Raw genomic sequence first — 17,790 nt, 5'->3', positions numbered from 1 at the left:
CCTTTCATAAAGAAGTCATTCTTTTTTTACTTATGTAATATAGATTATCTAACAGGAAATTACTGCTAAGATTATTACACCCGCTTTCTAACTTATCAGGATCCTCAAAGTGAGATGCTCAATAATTGAAAAAAAGTAATCAGGACCTGAAATACTATCTAGCGAGTGCTAAAGCCTCTGGACAACAGAATCACGTTGCAGTTCAGAGCTTGCATTGCATTGCCAGCAGGGGAATATTGCTTTTGCAATTACAGTGAGTCAAAGCTCCACCGGGGCGTAAAAAGGGCAGCAAAGAAAAAAACTATGTTCAAGAAAAACGTCACAGAACAAATCGAAATTCTGGAGAAAGTACAAGGATGGACAACAGAAGACTGGTGCAAGAACACGTCCAGGATTATAGTGTGATCAAAAAGTCCTCTTTGAACAATTGGGAGATTTTCGGAGTATTTTTCACCATGAAAGAGCACCAAGTCATGAGTTAACTTGAAGCCAAAGTGGTTATAAGATCAGACCACTGAAAGTTAGAACCCGTTGTTGAGAGACTATCCAGATCTTAACCCCACTGAGAATATGTTCAGTTCTCAAACAGCAGGTGGAGAAACAGGAGCCAGCACAGTAAGGTCCACTCCAAGCACCAATAAACGAATGCGTCACCATCAGGCATAAATTGGCCCTGAAATTGATGTACAGCACGACTAAGCAAATTGGTGAAGCCATGCAGAGACTGAAATACTCCTCTAAATTAGACCATGTATGCGCCTCAAACACTTACTGACCGACTTTTAAGGAGATGTATTTAAAGAGAATATGTAAAACCCTTACAAAATAAGTAAACGTTTGCAGTTTTATTTATTTTTTTATAAATACGAGTCTGACACAGCGTGCTTAATAGGGAAATGAACCGTTTTATTTTTACTGTAGAGTAAACTGTACATTTAGCTAATCAAAATACGTGCCGATGGTAATTGTTTAATATTTGTCATGCGCTTAATAAATCCGGAAAGAGTAAGTTATAAAAAGTCAGGTTCTTGCATATGGATTACAGTACTATAATTCGAAAATGTGTTTTACTGTGAAGGGATTGACCGGAACTCATATATGGCATCAATTCTAACTTTCCACTGGTACCTTCCGTCCACCCGTCTCCTCCGTAGATCCGCATCAGCAGCAGCATCATCATCCGCGGCTCCCCCCGCAGAGGACACCGGGTGCTGGAAGGACGCAGGCCCGGCGAAGGAAGAGGTCCCGGCCTGGGTGCGGATCCCGAAGAGGTCCCGGGTCGGGTCCCCCGCTGGATGGAGTCAGGCTGCGTTCAGACAGCAATGGCTATGGGTCTGACATCGAAGAAGGCGTCTGTTCGGAGTGTCGCGGTGGAGCGAAAGAACCTCATCACGGTCTGCAGGTATACATCACGACCTGATCGAGGCTCCTTGTTTATTTCTGAGCATCTCTTCTGCATGATGCCCACTCAATTATATTACACTGAGAGTGATTTTTAAACGTTGTTTGGAAAAAAAGATGAATAAATTATAACCTTCAGAATAATGGACTTATTTCAGTCTACAGAAAAGAAAAGATGAGGAGGAGGCAGGTGTGTTTTCACCTTTACAAATAACTGCCATTAAAAGGAGAATATAAAAATATTTTAAATTATATTATGTCAAAACTTCATTATTAATTCATATGCCTTTCTGTTTTTATATTTTATAATGTATTTAGTTGACATGGTTTCAAATGTCCGGTCACCTGTCAAAAGCCTTTCTAAAATGATGTCATTATAAGCCAGAAGGAAGAAATGCACCAGCCCGCCACTGACAGCTGAACAGGACAAGGGCATTGGGAGCTTTGCAAGGGCTCCTCCCCACATCAGAGGGCCTCCATCCTGTTTCATCCACCCCAGTGAGAGCAGGCATTGACTGAGAGGTGTGCAGTCTAGGAGTTAATGACCTCTACAGTGCTCAGAGAGGTTGGGACTGGAAATGTTTTAGTTAAGAGGACTTCTGTTGCACTACTTCTGCTATATGTTGAAAATGAAAAGCCATTTTTGGGCCAGTGTTCAAGTATTAATATGGATAAAGCTTTTTTAAAAGATATGTTTCAGTAAATCTAATACACTAAATGCCCAGCACAGTTATATTTGATTTTTAAAATTCTGATTGGACAAAACTAGGCCTCTAAGTGGTGAGTAAATGCCTCCAACAATCAGTAATTTTCCAATTGTCAATTCAATTCAATTCAGTTTATTTATATAGCGCCAATTCACAACACACGTCGTCTCAAGACACTTCACAAAGTCAGGTACATAGATTCCAATTAATCCTAACCATTGAACAGTGCAGTCAGATTCAGTTATTTATTCAAATTGGATAAAATGTTTTTCTGTCTAAGGAAACCCAGCAGATTACATCCAGTCAGTGACTTGTAGCATTCACTCCTCCTGGATGAGCATGTAGAGACAGTGGACAGTCACTGGCGTTGACTTTGCAGCAATCCCTCATACTGAGCATGCATGTAGCGACAGTGGAGAGGAAAAACTCCCTTTTAACAGGAAGAAACCTCCAGCAGAACCAGGCTCATTGTGAGCGGCCATCTGCCATGACAGACTGGGGGTTTGAGAGAACAGAGCAGAGACACAAAGAGAACAAAGAAGCACTGATCCAGGAGTACTTTCTATGGGAAGGAAAAGTAAATGTTAATGGATGTAGCTCCTTTAGTCGTTTCACCTAGAAAGAAAGAACAGATAAACTCTGAGCCAGTTTTCAAGGTTAGAGTCTGAAAGAGAGCACATAGAGTTAGTCACAGTAAAAGATCAGTCAATTTCCATGTCTAGGAGAGAGAAAGGGTTAAACGCTGAAAGACAGGGCCATGTGGATCATTGGTAGAGGGTGAGCATTAAGTTGTTTCCAGCAGAAGCTTGGACGATGCCCCTCTCCAGAAAGGTGTCACAGGTAGACACAGAGCCAGTCCAGGTGTAGCTTCTAGGAATGTAGCGAAGAGGGTGAAAGTGGTCATTATGTCCTCCAGCACCCTAAGCCTATAGCAGCATAACTACACAGATAGCTCAGGATAACCTAAGCCACTCTAACTATAAGCTTTATTAAAAAGGAATGTTTTAAGCCCAGCCTTAAAAGTAGACAGTTTGTCCATCTAGAGCCCACTGATGGTCATTGTTATACTAAAAACCACAACAATTGGGATACCTCTCTCTGTCAGATTAACCATAACCATTGGAAAAAAGAGGGGGTCATACAGGTAGCAGAAATGGAGGGTGTGTTTGCACCTCAACCATAACTGAGCCGGTTTAGGCTAAACCTGACTCCCCCTTACTCCATCCAACAGGGATGGAGGAAGATGGAGGTAAAAAGTAAGGAAGATAGCTCAGGATAACCTAAGCCACTCTAACTATAAGCTTTATCAAAAAGGTAAGTTTTAAGCCTAGCCTTAAAAGTAGACAGGGTGTCTGCCTCACTGACCAAAACTGGGAGCTGGTTCCACAGGAGAGGAGCCTGATAACTAAAGGATCTGCCTCCCATTCTACTTCTAGAGACTCTAGGAACCACCAGTAAACCTGCAGTCTGAGAACGAAGTGCTCTGTTAGGAACATATGGAACAATCAGATCTCTGATATATGATGGAGCTAAATCATTAAGGGCTTTATATGTGAGGAGGAGAATTTTAAAATCTATTCTGGATTTAACAGGGAGCCAATGAAGGGAAGCTAAAAAAAATGAGAAATATGATCTCTCAATGTAATGGACAGTGCAAAGGGACAGTGCAAAAGTATTCACATCTCTTGAACCTCTTGACATTTTATTACTTTAGACTTACAACCTTCAATGTATTTTATTGGGGATTTTATGTAACAGACCAACAGACAATAGCACATAACGTGTGTGCATTTATATTTATATTTTATATTTATATTTTATTTGTATTTAGCTTCACATCAACCATCTTCCCTGTCTCTCCTCAAGAAGGGTATCCCTGCAGCATTATGCTGCCATCACTCTGTTTCATGTTGGGTATTTTGTGTTCAGCCTTCTTCCAAAGGCTTGCGTTGTCCCCTTCATGTAACGTTTTTCTAGTTTTTTTTCACTTAAAGGGCATATTTATGGAGTACATGGCTCAACATTCTGTTGTTGACAGATCCCACATGAGCTCTGAATCTTAGCTCCTCCAGAGTTACCACAGTCTCTTGGCTGCTTTTCTGCTTAATGGTCTACAAAAGAAGACTTCACAGTTATGGTGGATTGCCATTTCCTGTTGGATTTGCAGTTGGTCCATCCTCTTTCCATGTTGAGATGATGGATTAAACAGAGCTCTGTGGGATGGTTTTGTTTTATAATCTTCTTTAAACAACTTACTTCCTGATATATCTGCCGTACTCTTTGGTCTTCATGATATTGTTTGTTCACTAATGTTCTCTAACAACAGCTGGGTTTATACTGAGATTGAAGTTCACACACTTTGACTCTATTTGTAAATTAGGGGAATTCTGAATGTAATTGTTTGCTCTGGATCTGATTTATTGTGTATTAGAAAAGGGGGCTGCATACCAAAGCGCACCACATCATTTGTGTTTTAATTTGTAAATAAATGTATTATCTGTTTTCCTCTTCAAAACTTTGCTCTATTTTGTGTTGACCTTTCACATGATGTCCTAATATTGAAGTTTGTGGTTGCAACTTGATAAAATGTACAAAAAAAAAAAAAAATCAAATCCAAAAAATACTTTATTACATCAATATAAAATATCTAAATAATTATTTTACTGATTTATCTATTTTTTTAGAAATATATATAAAATTTTTGTTGTATGCCTGTCATATCATTGGGAACATTTTTGGAAATTAGAATAGATGGGGATTTATTTACAAAGCGTATCATTCTGCAAAGCAAAGCACCATCATGCATATTCTTAACTCCCCCTTCTTTTTCTTTCATCACATCCAACTTTACCCAAAAAGAGAAGCTAAGAAAAAACATCCAGACTCTCAGGTAGACACACAGTCAAGCATTTTTATTTTTTTTTATGGTCCTTTTTGCATTAAAGTGAGATACACTGAGCCACAACACACAACACAAAGCAGAGCATGCCTGCAAAGAAAATAACAAAACAATCTCACACTGGACTTTCAACACAAAGATTACTGAGGAACCACAAACACAGATTCAGTTTGCCCTGACCATGCTAAGACACTTTTAATCATTGAAGCAGTTTAATCACACACAAGACGAGACAGAAATAATTCTCAAAATACTTTCTATCAGTAATGCTCACTCCAAATTCTTTATTTTCCTCATTTCTTTTAATGATTAAGTTCACTTTAAAGGAGATTTTCCTCCAGGTTGCTTCTCTGTTTCTGTCCGATCTTCTCTTCCATCACATTTCTGACCTTTCTAGCCCACTCTGAGTTGACATGAGTAGTCGTTACATGACCGTGTAGCCTTAATGGGGGTAGATGCTGAATGAGCAGCAGCCCCTTTGGCTGGTCATCACGGCAGCCTGGGCGTTCTTCTGATAAGTTATCCAGAATCCAGACACAGATACCTGGCTGACTACGTGAGCTAAATGATGTTAGTGCTTTTCATTAGTGCAGCATGCCAAGCCTTCCTTTTATCCTGATGTATGTGTGTATAATTGTAAAAAGTCTATTTTCTCAGTGGTAAAAGATTAACCCTTTCATTTCTTAATTTGTTGGGGAAAAAACACGGTTTCAGTTTCGCCTTAGGAGGAAAAAATTCTTGTTTTTCTTTTTAAAGTTTCTTGTCAGAGTCCTATATAACTGATCTCAGCTCAGTGTTTCAGCGAGCTGAGGCTGCTTTAATCAGAGATACATTTACAACAGAGGGCGCATGCGTATAGGGAAGGGAAACCTGGAAGCTTGAGCAAATATTTGCATCATTTCAGGGAACAGTTCTGCACCATTCATCGTGTAATAAACAAGATGAAAGCTATGAATGATGATGGGATTTTAAATAGGAGTGTTTCTTCCTGGCTTGAATCTGTGGTGGCAGTTTTGAAATTGGAGAAATAACATGGTGTAGCATGTCCAGTTGCCAGTAGCAACAGTTTTTTTTAAACTTTAACTCAGCTGAGGCTTCCCGGAGAGAGTGAAAATTTGACATGCAAGAATAAGCCAATCTGAGCCTAATTTGATCAAACGTTTTTCAATAAGCAATGATGATAGTGTACACATCCTGTACTGTTGGGTTTCAAATTGACTGATTTGTTGCTTTTAGCCTCTCCGTGGTGGTCGGTGACTGCAGGATGAGTGTTGCTGTGGACACTGAGAACCTGAGAAGGAATAAATACGATGAGTGAGAAAGGTGATGGGAAGAGTTACAAAAGGCTCAGGGAGGGAAAAGACATGACCTGCTCTTCTGAGGTGTGATTTTACAGAATATGATAAAAATCCGCTGTTGTAAACACAAAAATTCACGTTTATGCAGGTGGGACGTGCAGCTTTGCATCATTTTGTGCATTATTCCACCTTTCTCTGTCAAAATGCGTCAACAATTATTCAAATTTGCATGTGCTTGTTATAATGTGCAACTTTTCTTTAGCATGTTTCATGATTCCTTAATCATTCCTACTTCTATCAAGTATCTATAATTACAGCAGAGGTTTCAGTACATTTTGGGACAAATCATCAGCTGATCCACTTACTATGGAGCTACTCTCACACTTATATTCCTCTCCTGTAAACCGATCTGATTCACACACTTATTATCTCTTAATCAAACACCCTCACTGTCCATCTTACTCCCTGATCCGTCTGCACCTCCGCTGACCATGAAACACTTTGCTTTGACGCTTCTTTACAGAGGGGAATTGTGAAAAAGAGAACCTGCTTTGCTATTTGGATTTGACCCAAACTACGAGAGAGCAAATCTTGACTTTTTGTTCCAGTCCAGTGCCAGAAAGGGTGTTTCCTTTGGTGCAGCTGCTGCTAGCGTTGAGTTTGCCAGTGTCATCTGATCCTGCTGGTTAGGCCAGGACTGAAGGGAGAGAAAGAATACAAGAAGAGAGAGAAGGAGAAAGGAGTCAGGGAAGTATTTGTGGGAAGAAAAAGAAGTCAGCGTCGATGCAAAACTTTCTGTATTTGGGTTAGCTGTCACTGTTGATAAATGCAGTCTTGGTGTCTTTGTATGCTGTTGTGGCTCAAACTCGTTTCTGTAAGTACAGTGGATAGGTGAGAAAGAGAGAACAACAGGGCGTTTAGACAACGCTGAGTGGAGATTGGCAGAGATCCAGGGTAGAGCAAGAAGGGGGCACAAAAGAAGCTTGTCAGAAAGTTGTGCAGTTGTTTTTCAGTGTCAAATCGTACCAAGAGCATGTTGCTGCTCCACTCACACCCTTTGCATTTTTAAGGCTCCCTTTAGATCAAAGTGCATCAGTAAATTCCCATCTATCTGCTGAAATCTTGAGATAACAATTCCAATGACTATTCAGTTCAGGAAGAGCGTCTTTTAGAAGCTTACTTTGGGAATTTTAACCATTAATTGGTAGTGGCGTGTGAAACATGGAGGTTTCTGACTGATAAAGAACATGTACACAGAGAATATATGGAGCGTTTTGATGGTTATACATTTTAAAAAGATGGTTTATTTGTCTTTGGAAAATCCTGTGATCTAACTGAGGTTTTCTGCAGCCTGAAGATACATATTTTTAGAAGTGCAAATGTGATGACTGAACCCCTGCTGTAACATAGTGGTTGCTCTTACTCCCAGCTGGGATTATAACTCATTGCTTAATATGGATCACTTTTGCAGAAACACTATTGATCTCTAAAACTCATTTAAAAAGTAGAGTAGTCATCGTCCAACAGGATTTAAATGCTACTGACCTGTGTCCTTGATAACTCCGGCATGAGGGACCAAAGTCAAAACCCTAAAAGTAAATTTAATCCAGTTTTCGCCCTTGGTTGGAATAGACCCTGTGTAGACAGTGTTGTATCCAAATGTTCTCTTTCATGGTGCTGTTTTCTTGTGACTTCTTGTCCCCCCACCCCTGAATGTGGCTCTTTTTCATCTAGATCGTCTTTGTCTTGCGTTTTGGGAAGAGGGCTTTCCGAAAAGACGTGGTGGTGGTGCCCCTGCTGAAGGAGGCGCTGCCCATTGAGATCTTGGTCTTTCCACTGGTGATGGTGGAGGAGCCCAGAGATGTTGTGCTCCTGCCTCGGGTGATGGAGGAGTTCCCCATGGCCAGCTTGGTCTTTCCCCTCTTTATGGTGGTGTTGCCCACCGTTAAGGCTGTCTTCCCCTCTGTGAAACTGGTGTTGCCCATTGAGGTGAAGCTTGTGTTCCTGACCCAGATTCAACGGTGGGGTTCGGGACTCACTTGACTTCGAGCATCGCACACTCATGCAGCACACCCTGCTCCGTGAGCCCTCAGAGATAATAGTAACATCAGCTGTGATCGAGAGAAGACCAGAATGCTAAACATGGACTGTGCGACCCCCGTGTGGTATAATGCCTCCGTTGAGCTGCTCTACGTGGGCCTTGGAAGGCCACATACCACCCATGTGTCCAGTGAATGGACAGAGGCAGTCGTAGGTGGATGCAGCCTATCTGGGGGCACTCGGACAGTGGGGCGATTGTCACTTTGACACGACGACACCGGACGGTTGAAGGACACATTGTTGAAAACAGGACAGTCCGCGGTGACATCATTTTCTTCTGAGCCATTGTTCCCTACAGCCTCTGATTGTAAGACGTCCCCTGTGTGCACAGCTCTATGCACCATATGTAAAATCAGCTGCACTTTTTATAGAATGAAGACTGACTGTGTTGATGTTAACTGTGTTAACTGATCTGGATCTAAGGCTTCGATTGCATCTCTCTTGACATGGTGATTAACGTTCAACTTCCAACATCAAGCAACGCTTTATTTTCTTCTTTTTTAGGGACGTAGAAACTACACACGAAAAATCAGGAACAATCAGGCAAAGCACAGTTTAGAGGTATCTTTATATGCACTATCACATTAATACACTTTTACAGTTTTGCTGGGAATACAGTTTGCAGCCTAATCATGGGAATGCATGAAAGACTCCTTGGAATGCACAGAACTCCTACCGATCATGTGGACACATTGATGGCTGCACAGAACGGGAGAATTGTTCTCATGTCGCCACACATATCACATTACATCTGTTCACACTTCCCCTCCCTGCTGAGCTCAACACCATAAAGCCTCATTGCATCACTGTCACATTTGCATAATATCCTCTGTACGCTTCATAGGTCTCATTGGTCTCCTTTTTTACTTTTTTATAGAGAATTTCCCCTTTTTTATTATGCAGCAATGAAATTAAAATGAGTTAAAATTTATCCCAAACATAGCAGCTCATCGTGACTACTGACCTTCTAAAACTGACCACACAGACACATCCATGAGCTTTTATTTGTGTGCAGGATTCAAGTGTGAAAATTCCAGTAGATGTTGCTGTGCCTTTCTTTGCCCCTGATGAGGGTGGTCTTGACAACAGACACAGACTTGGTCCCATAGGTAAAGGTAATAGTCATGAAAGAGCTTGTGGTCTCCCCCCGTGTCACCGAAGTTTTAGCCACCGTTATGCTGTTGCTGCCTAAAGTTACAATGGTTTTGCTCCAGGAAAACGAGGATTTTCCCCAGGAGATGAACAAGTTTGTCCTCAGGAACGAAACCCTGCCTTTGGTGAAGGAGGTCTTGCTTGATGAGAATGTAGTTTTCCACTCATTGTTAGAGTCTTTTTTGGACTGCTTGGCTGCTTTGGGTGTCTTCGCCCTCGGGTCGGGTTCCCTCTCCATCTAGGTGTTCCTGCGCTTGGACGTCAGCGCTTTGCGGAAGGAGGTGGTGGTGGTTCCCCGGCTGAAGCTGGCCCGTCCCAGAGCCACAGTCGTCTTTTGCCTTTGGATGGTGGAATCTCCCATGGAGGTGGTGGTCACTCCCCTGAAGATGGAGGAGTTGCCTAAGGACACGGTAGTCTTTCCCCTGGCTATGGAGGTACTCCCCACTGCCAGGGCAGTCTTGCCCTCTGTGATGCTCGTGTTACCCATTGAAGCGGAGGCAGTCAGCCCTAGCCCGTGCCTGGGTGCCAGCTATCGTGCACGCTGCATAGCAGTCCTCCTGTGGTGCAGAAGGGCAAGCATGTGAGGTCAAAAAGCCAAACCAAAGCTGCTGCAGCTGCCCTATATAGATCACGCCACAATGTATAGATGAGGGGGAGGGAATTATTTGATCATGCTTTGATGCTGGCCGGTCCCTCAGAGAGACAAGACCCAAAAGGACCTGGAAGCGCAGCAAGATGGAACAGACAGGGGGTTAATTGTGTTGTTTTCATGATAACAAAGCCGAAGCATTGAAGGGGGTGCTTTGTGCAAGCACACAGGACAATTGGGGTGACCTCAGTATGATAAGATGGCTTGGTTCCCAAAAAAAAAGAAAGAAAAAGCCCTTCTGCCTGCCGTTGTTTAGATACAGTACTACATTTGTCTGCTTTAGTACAGTACAGCGCTCTGCTGCACGGACTTGATGTACAAAACCCTTAAAACCTAAATGTTTTCTCTTTAAGTTGCAGTTCACTTTTCTAACTCCTTTTTGTTTGTCTCCATGTTTTTCAGATTTTCTGTAAAGACTCTTCTAGAAAAGTACACAGCAGAGCCCATAGATGATTCATCAGAGGAGTTTATAAACTTTGCTGCCATTTTAGAGCACATCCTCAGCCACCGCTTCAAAGGTAACACTGCAGGTAACATATGAAGAAAAAACATATTCAGAGTCAAGCAGAGTCAATGTTGACATCCTGCTGATTTAGTGCGTTGTCTGAGCAGAAATGAGACCCTGCTGTGTTTCAATCTGTGAGCAGGTTCAGGGAGCTGGTTCAGCTCCGATGGACAGCGCAGTTTCTGGGAGTACATTCGGCTGGCATGCAGCAAGGTGCAGAACAACTGCATCGCCAGCATCGAAAACATCGAGAACATCAGCACATCCCGAGCTAAGGCGAGGACATTTATGTGCACAGCTCTGTGTGTTTGTTGGGGGGGAGGTTAGCTTCAGAGAGAGGGCCTTCTGTTCCCACTGACTTCTTCTGCTGTCCCACAGGGTCGAGCGTGGATTAGAGTGGCTCTGATGGAGAAGCGTCTGTCTGAATATGTTTCCACTGCTCTGAGGGACACCAGAACAACCAGGTCTGCAACGCTCTGCACCAAAGAAAAACAAACTTTTTTACTGAATTACCTTAAATGTTAAGAGTAAGATTGTATAGCAATAATGTATTGAGATAATAAATTTCCACACTGACATTTTATTTCTAAAAAAATCAGCAATAGTGTTGTTTTAAAATAACACAGGTTTTGTAAACTGATTTATTGCTGTTGGTTCTCATCTAACTATGCTGGTAACAATAATTTTAAAATAAATTAGTTTATTGTGGTATTGGTTCATATACATTTGCTCGAGTTAGATGTGTTGACCTAGCTCAGGTATATCCATCCAACCATCTGTCCGTCCGTCAGGCCGTCAGGTCATGGGGACAACAGGTCCAGGAGGGAACCCTTAGGCATCACCACTGCACGGGGAAATCCCCCAGCACTTTCCTGGTGATCCGAAGGTGTTCCCCGGTCAGACAGTATCTAAAGTCTCTCCAGCGAGTTCTGGTTCTTCCCCGGGGTCTCCTCCCAATGGGACGTGCCCATAGAAAAACATCCGAAGGGGGTTTTGAGGCTAAGTGGGGGTCCAATTCAAAAATTCTAGAAAAACATTTGGGAATGTGCTATGAGCATATAGGTTAGTAGAAAAAGAAACAGTCAGTACAATGCATTGAAGTGAACAATTCTTGATTCTTTGTCCAACAGGAGGTTCTATGATGATGGAGCCATTATGTTGAGGGAAGAAGCTACTGTGCTGACCGGCATGCTGATTGGACTGAGCGCCATTGACTTCAGGTGAAATTTCTGATGTATTTCAATAACTGCTCCTGATTTTTTTTTTTAAATCAACACATATTTTAATTGCCTGTTTGTAAGCTGTCTTTAGTAAGATGGTCTCTGATCATCTCTTGACTTGTTAATTATTTTAATATAATATATATGTTTTTCATATACTATTTAATAATATGTCGACTGAACTGTATTTGCCTATAACACTTTATAAATAGATAAATAATGTACACCCAAAGTGGGCTTCAGAGAGACAAATCTGGCAATAAAATAGCAACTTTTGTGCAGTTTTTGCTTGAAGGGAGAAGCTCTGGATGGGAAATCTCCAGTTGTGATTGACTACACGCCCTACCTGAAGTTCACTCAGAGGTGAGTTTCACCCAGCTGATCAATTCACTTAAAATAGGATGAGTTTTTAGTTTGGTGCTGCTTTTCTGCTGCCTAGCTATGACTACCTGAGTGATGAGGATGACCGCCGAAGCGTGGACAGCAGCAACAGCGAGGAGAGCGTCCCTGAGCATCCCTACATCCCTCTGGTGACTGACGAGGAGAGCTGGAGCAACAAGTGCCGCAAGATGGAGCAAAGGTTTAAGATCGTCTACGCCCAGAAGGTGACTCTCAGTGACCTCTAAGCTCAGCTTTCTTCTATCCAGTTTTTCCTCATCTAATTTCGGTTTATGTTGTGTAGGGGTATCTGGAGGAGCTGGTACGTCTGCGGGAGTCACAGCTGAAGAACATGGAGACGGAGAACAAGCGCCTCAGAGCCAAGGTGGAGGAGCTAACAATGCAGGGCCAGCAGGAGAAGAAGGAGCTGGAGGCCATCGTGCTGGAGCTGCAGGCACAACTGTGAGAAATCACATTTAAAGTTTACGATTCTTTCTCTAAGGAACATGGTAGGACAACAGAGTGTACGCTTTCAACTGCTGTTGACAAAAAAGGGTGATTTTTCCACTTTTTGTACCCATACATAGAATATTTAGCTCGTGTCTTATTCTGGTGTTAGTCTTCTCTTGTGTGTTGTCATCCATTTACTTCTTGTATTTCGTTTTTGCATCTGTTAGTATGTTTGTCACTTTTGGCATCATTGTGGTCTTTGGTCTCTCCAGCTGTCAGCTCTCTGCACAAATACAGCCTGTTTCAATTAGAGTCACCTGTTCTGGATTCAGTTTTCAACTCCCCAGTGTTTAGACAGTGGTTTATATGCCCTCTTTTTCAGGTTCCTTTGGTTGTGCCTCCAGCTTTGCTCCCTACTTATATTTATGGATTTTCTTCACAGCTCTCTCCCCTGAGTTCTGGTGTTTTGTTGAACTTATTGTGACTACTGGTGTAAGTTGTATAAATACACACAACCATGCCTCCTCTCTGCTTCCTGCACACACTTGGGTCCTCCTCAACCACAAACACTGACAGTTATGCTCTGAAACCGAATTAAAACACTTCCAAGTCTGTGGAAATGTGTAATACTCACAGACCAGTAATGATCAATGCCTATGTGGTGTGTCTAAAAGCAGACACACTGAACAGGTTGCTAGTCTATCTATCACAGGGCAACGTAGAAATAAAACCATGCACATAAACACACACTTATGCTTAAGGGCATTTTAGCGTAACCAATTTACCTAACTGTCATTTGTTTTTGACTGTGGGAGGAAGCCAGAGTGCCCAGAGAGAACCCATGCATGCACGGGGAGAACATGCAAACTCCATGCAGAAAGACAAGGCCGGGATTCAAGTGCAGAACTTTCATGCTGCAAGACCACAGTGCTACTAACTCTGCCACCGTGAAGCTCAACAGGGAACGAGATTATCTTAATTTGTATCTCAGAACATAAAGCTTGTTTGTTAAAATTTCTTCGAAAAATTGCCCTCTCTGCCTCAATGGACAGCTGAGAGTGAAAGTCCATGCTTAATTTATTAAGTTATTTATGAGTTTAGCTGAGTTCATTAGTATATTTGAAGGTACTTACTGTGAAATACTGTGATTTCTAAAATGAACGACTGGCCTAAAATGTTGTGTTTGCAAACAAAAATACTCTAAATAATTTTAAGTCAACAGAAAAAATAACTGAGTTTAACTGTGAAATGATGTAACATTCGAAATATTCAACCAGTAATATATATCTAACACTATCCCACTGCAAAAATCAATCTATAGTTCAAGGAGGATACCAAGACTCCCTAAGAGTGCTGTTTTCTGGGGTAAATTTCTACACTGTTATACTGATTTGCCCCTGGATCCCATAGTGGAAATGATGAGGGTTAAAGAATAGCCCCAGATAACTACCCTGATTCCAGGAAAAGGTTCCTGCAGTTCAAATGCTTAATAACAGCTAATTAACAGACGCTAACGAGTCATAATAGGACACATTAAAAACTGCCCTTGGGTTAGGGATGGAATGGTCATAAGATGCATCGTTCAGCACAGCGCATGTGTTAAAAAGTGTAATTAGGTCATATAAATAGTAAGGTTTGAGTTTATGCATGTTAGCTATTAGAGCCATTAGAACCATTTACTCTTCTTTTTCTCAGGCGATGTTTGTAAGAAATTGAACAGGTCCCAAAGACGTCATTGACACCGTAATTACAATCAAGAAACAGCAAATAAATGCTGCTATCTAAGTACGATAATTACAACTCATAAGTACTGTATATAACTTGGGTTAAATAAAACAGGTTCTGTAGTATAAAAATATTGTATTCTCATAGCAATACCTCTTTGTTCCTTCAGCTCTGCCCTCGTGCCTTGTGATTCCTCCCATTTGGCTAAAGATCTCTCCATCCCACTCGTCAACCAATGGTCCACCATCACAACCAACCAAGGCGATGTCAAGCTATTCCGCGGGTAATCTCCTCTGCACAGTAAAACACCCTGTTGCTGGATGAATTCATTGAAGTTATTTATTCCTCTGCTTTGCTATATTAAAATGCACAGCTGAGACTGTACAAGTAAATCTCCAGGTGCATTCTAGCGTATATGCCTTATGGTGATATCTTTTGCATCAAGGAGGAGTTTCGATAGTCTGGAGCAACTTTCTGCTGAAGTCAGTCTGAACTCTGACTCCCAGAAGACTGACGGGAGACAGAATGGAGATGCTGCCTGGCCCTCAGACGGTAAAACTGCTTTACACTTATACCAAATGTATGTCATGCATTATATGGTATTTAAATCTTCATTTGTGACACAGTGCCAAAGTTTTCAGTTAAATATTCTGAAACTTTTTCACATATCATAAATAATATTCATGTTCTGGAAAAAATACATATGAACGCCCTAGATCACTATATAAAAGCCTTGTAGTTGCAGCCACCCATGCACATGTGCATGCTTATATTTGCACAAAGGCAGGCTTGAGCCCACTGTATGTTGCTTTGTGGAGGCAGTTTAAACTATGCACGATTGTAACTTGGATTTTATAGTGCTTTTCTGTGTTTTCCCACTGCAGGAAAAGACAACACTCCCTCCATGCTGGGGCTGTGTGGCTCTCTGGCCTCCTTACCAAGCTCCAAGTCTCTGGCGAGCCTGAAGTCCAGCGAGTGTTTGGTTAACATCAGCACTGAACCCAGCCCTGCGCTCTCTCCCAGCTAGGAGCTCCAGAGCAGCAACTTAATCGCCTCCTCCAGCCTGTTTACCTGGTGATGCTGCGTTGACAAAACCCTGCTCCTGCCATATTCCCATCTTGAAAAGGAGCGTTATGACACCACATGTGGATTTTCATACATGAAGCAGAAAGAGTTTCCCTTCTTTATTTTCTGTTCTCTCAGATCAACACTTGGTACTTTCAATCAATCTATCCATCTAAAAACCATGCAAACCTTTTCCGAAGCATCCATCTACCTTTTTTCCCAATTCTTGCCCCGGCTTTGTCTGTGTTTGAATGCACATTTGTCCTGTTTTGTTGAATTTGTATGTCAAAAGCTTAACCAAAACAGCACAATGAGGTGCTTGGATGCAAACACAGAAGTGAGGGTCATTTTAATAGATGCAGATAACACAGTGAAAGGTTTTGACATCAGAATACATACAGAAGTGTCTTTGAACAGCATGACTGATTTAAACTGGGTTAAACTCCTCTGACAGTGCATATCATTCTGGCTTGAATTCTTTAGCACTACAAACTCCTCCAGTATGATTAAACCTGTGTTGCTCTTCATTTGTTTTGTACAGATGTAAGCTACTGCATATCCACGTGTTTTGACTCAGTACAGCAGTATTTTCTTCCCACTTGTCTACAGTTTCTGTTATTATGTTGCAATAAACTGCTTTTTTCCTTTATTTGTGTCTGACTAAACATCTTAATGCTCCTTCCTGACAAAAACAATACAAACATATTTATAAATGGCTGCTGAACAGGAGCGATTGTTGTTGTGCATTGAGCCTAAAATGCATTACTCTAGTTCCATCTAGTGGTGGACTTCTAAATTGTTTGGAAACCATTTCATTAGTCCAACTTAGAAACACAACTTAATACAGTTAACCACTCCAGGATGGGTCGTAAAGTTGTAAAGTCTCAACCTACAGGAATGCATTTGAAGGGTGAAAAATATGGAATTAGATTTTAGTATTTTCTCTGTTCTGGACAACGATAAAAAAAAGGAGTAATACAGAGACCTTGTCTTATTATTTTATAAAAGACAAAAGTCATACCGTTTGGATATACTGTAAAAAAAATTCTAAACCCACTTTTGCTTAAAATAAAGTCTTTATAAATGAGGCTCATTTACTATACATTGTATGTGCAGATTGCTTGACCCAGAAAGTCCCATACATAGATTTGTCTGCATCTGTCTTATACACACACAGCAAGTCCATTACATATACTAAGACATTACAAAGGTTCCAAACATTTGGTGAAAAATCTTGGAAAAACATCTAAAATGTTGAAATTTAAAAGTGCTGAGTTGCTGCCAGACATGAGCCAGTTACAAGTTATCCCAAGGTTTTAACCAGTCATAGTTTGACAGATGTGTCATATCATTTCTACAGTTTAAAATCCTCTTTATGAGATGCCCAAGAAAGTGCTGCAGTAGTAGCAGAAGTCTGGAGTAGTGTTGCCCTGTCCCTGCCCCACCTGTTGCTGATCACTGCTTGTCAGCTGGTTGAAACAATAAGGCTGCTACGTTTTTTTCCTGGCTTACAAGAAAGACAAATTCAACTGTTTGGAAATATTTTAGGTTACGGAAAACACAGAAAATCATGTTGTGAAATCTTTTTTTTTGCTTATTTTATGTTTTTGCTTACACCAATTTATCATTACTGAAAATGCATCAGTCATACTTTTCTTGGCCTATACCAATTTGCAGTTTTCTTTGTGGTCTCGCCTGCTGATTTTTTATTCTAAGGATTAAGACTATGACACATAAAAGAGAAAAAATGAAAATGTAAATATAGAGGTAGTAGTTTTAAATCCAACTACAAGATTATACCCATGTATGCATTAATAACATAAGTTAGTCTTTATCAGATTTTTATTAAACTTAAAAACTGGTGCATACAGATGATATTGTCCTGAAATAATGAAACTTTTAGTTTTGATGCATTTCATATAGAGGAAGAAAAATATATATATTTTTTCTGTATGTGACCTGCTGATCAACAATCAGAGCTGATTAATGCATAACTCGTCAATTCTGATCTCAGGCCAATCAATATCAAAATCAATTACAATAATCCAATAAACAATATATTATTTTAGTGGCAGCAGGAATGAAAATCGCTTTCTTGATTTAAATAAAAGCAACACGGTCATCTAATACAGTTTAGCTTTTTGTATGAAAACCACGATAACATGACAGTGGGATACTTCTTATCAAGGTTGACATCCTATGGAAATCTAATAGCACCTCACGCTACGCTGTTGACTTTTG

General features: G+C 41.1%; 1 protein-coding gene and 1 long non-coding RNA gene across 4 annotated transcripts; one reads left to right on the top strand and one right to left on the bottom strand.

The window, feature by feature from the left end:
- The first annotated feature begins 1,154 nt into the window (after positions 1–1,154).
- LOC124864290 (RUN domain-containing protein 3A-like) lies at positions 1,155–16,198 on the top strand. 2 transcript variants are annotated; one of them, XM_047359016.1, is made up of 11 exons: positions 1,155–1,402; positions 10,609–10,724; positions 10,854–10,987; positions 11,090–11,175; positions 11,842–11,931; positions 12,214–12,294; positions 12,371–12,536; positions 12,614–12,771; positions 14,654–14,767; positions 14,930–15,036; positions 15,369–16,198. In XM_047359016.1, exons 1-11 carry the CDS (start codon positions 1,296–1,298, stop codon positions 15,509–15,511), a joined length of 1,302 nt encoding a protein of 433 aa, XP_047214972.1. In that variant the 5' UTR covers positions 1,155–1,295; the 3' UTR covers positions 15,512–16,198. The 2 variants fall into 2 exon arrangements, with proteins under 2 accessions (XP_047214972.1, XP_047214970.1); XM_047359014.1 differs by having other exon boundaries at positions 10,609–10,736.
- LOC124864294 lies at positions 5,000–9,782 on the bottom strand. 2 transcript variants are annotated; one of them, XR_007037284.1, is made up of 2 exons: positions 9,370–9,782; positions 5,000–7,002 (listed from the first exon to the last, which is right to left on the bottom strand). It is a non-coding gene; the product is annotated as an uncharacterized LOC124864294 (long non-coding RNA). The 2 variants fall into 2 exon arrangements; XR_007037283.1 differs by lacking the exon at positions 9,370–9,782 and adding an exon at positions 7,851–8,027.
- Positions 16,199–17,790: the final 1,592 nt, after the last annotated feature.

This window comes from Girardinichthys multiradiatus, chromosome Y, assembly GCF_021462225.1.
Source record: "Girardinichthys multiradiatus isolate DD_20200921_A chromosome Y, DD_fGirMul_XY1, whole genome shotgun sequence".
Classification (NCBI taxonomy): Eukaryota; Metazoa; Chordata; class Actinopteri; order Cyprinodontiformes; family Goodeidae; genus Girardinichthys; species Girardinichthys multiradiatus.
This window is presented reverse-complemented; position numbering and strand designations above follow the sequence as displayed.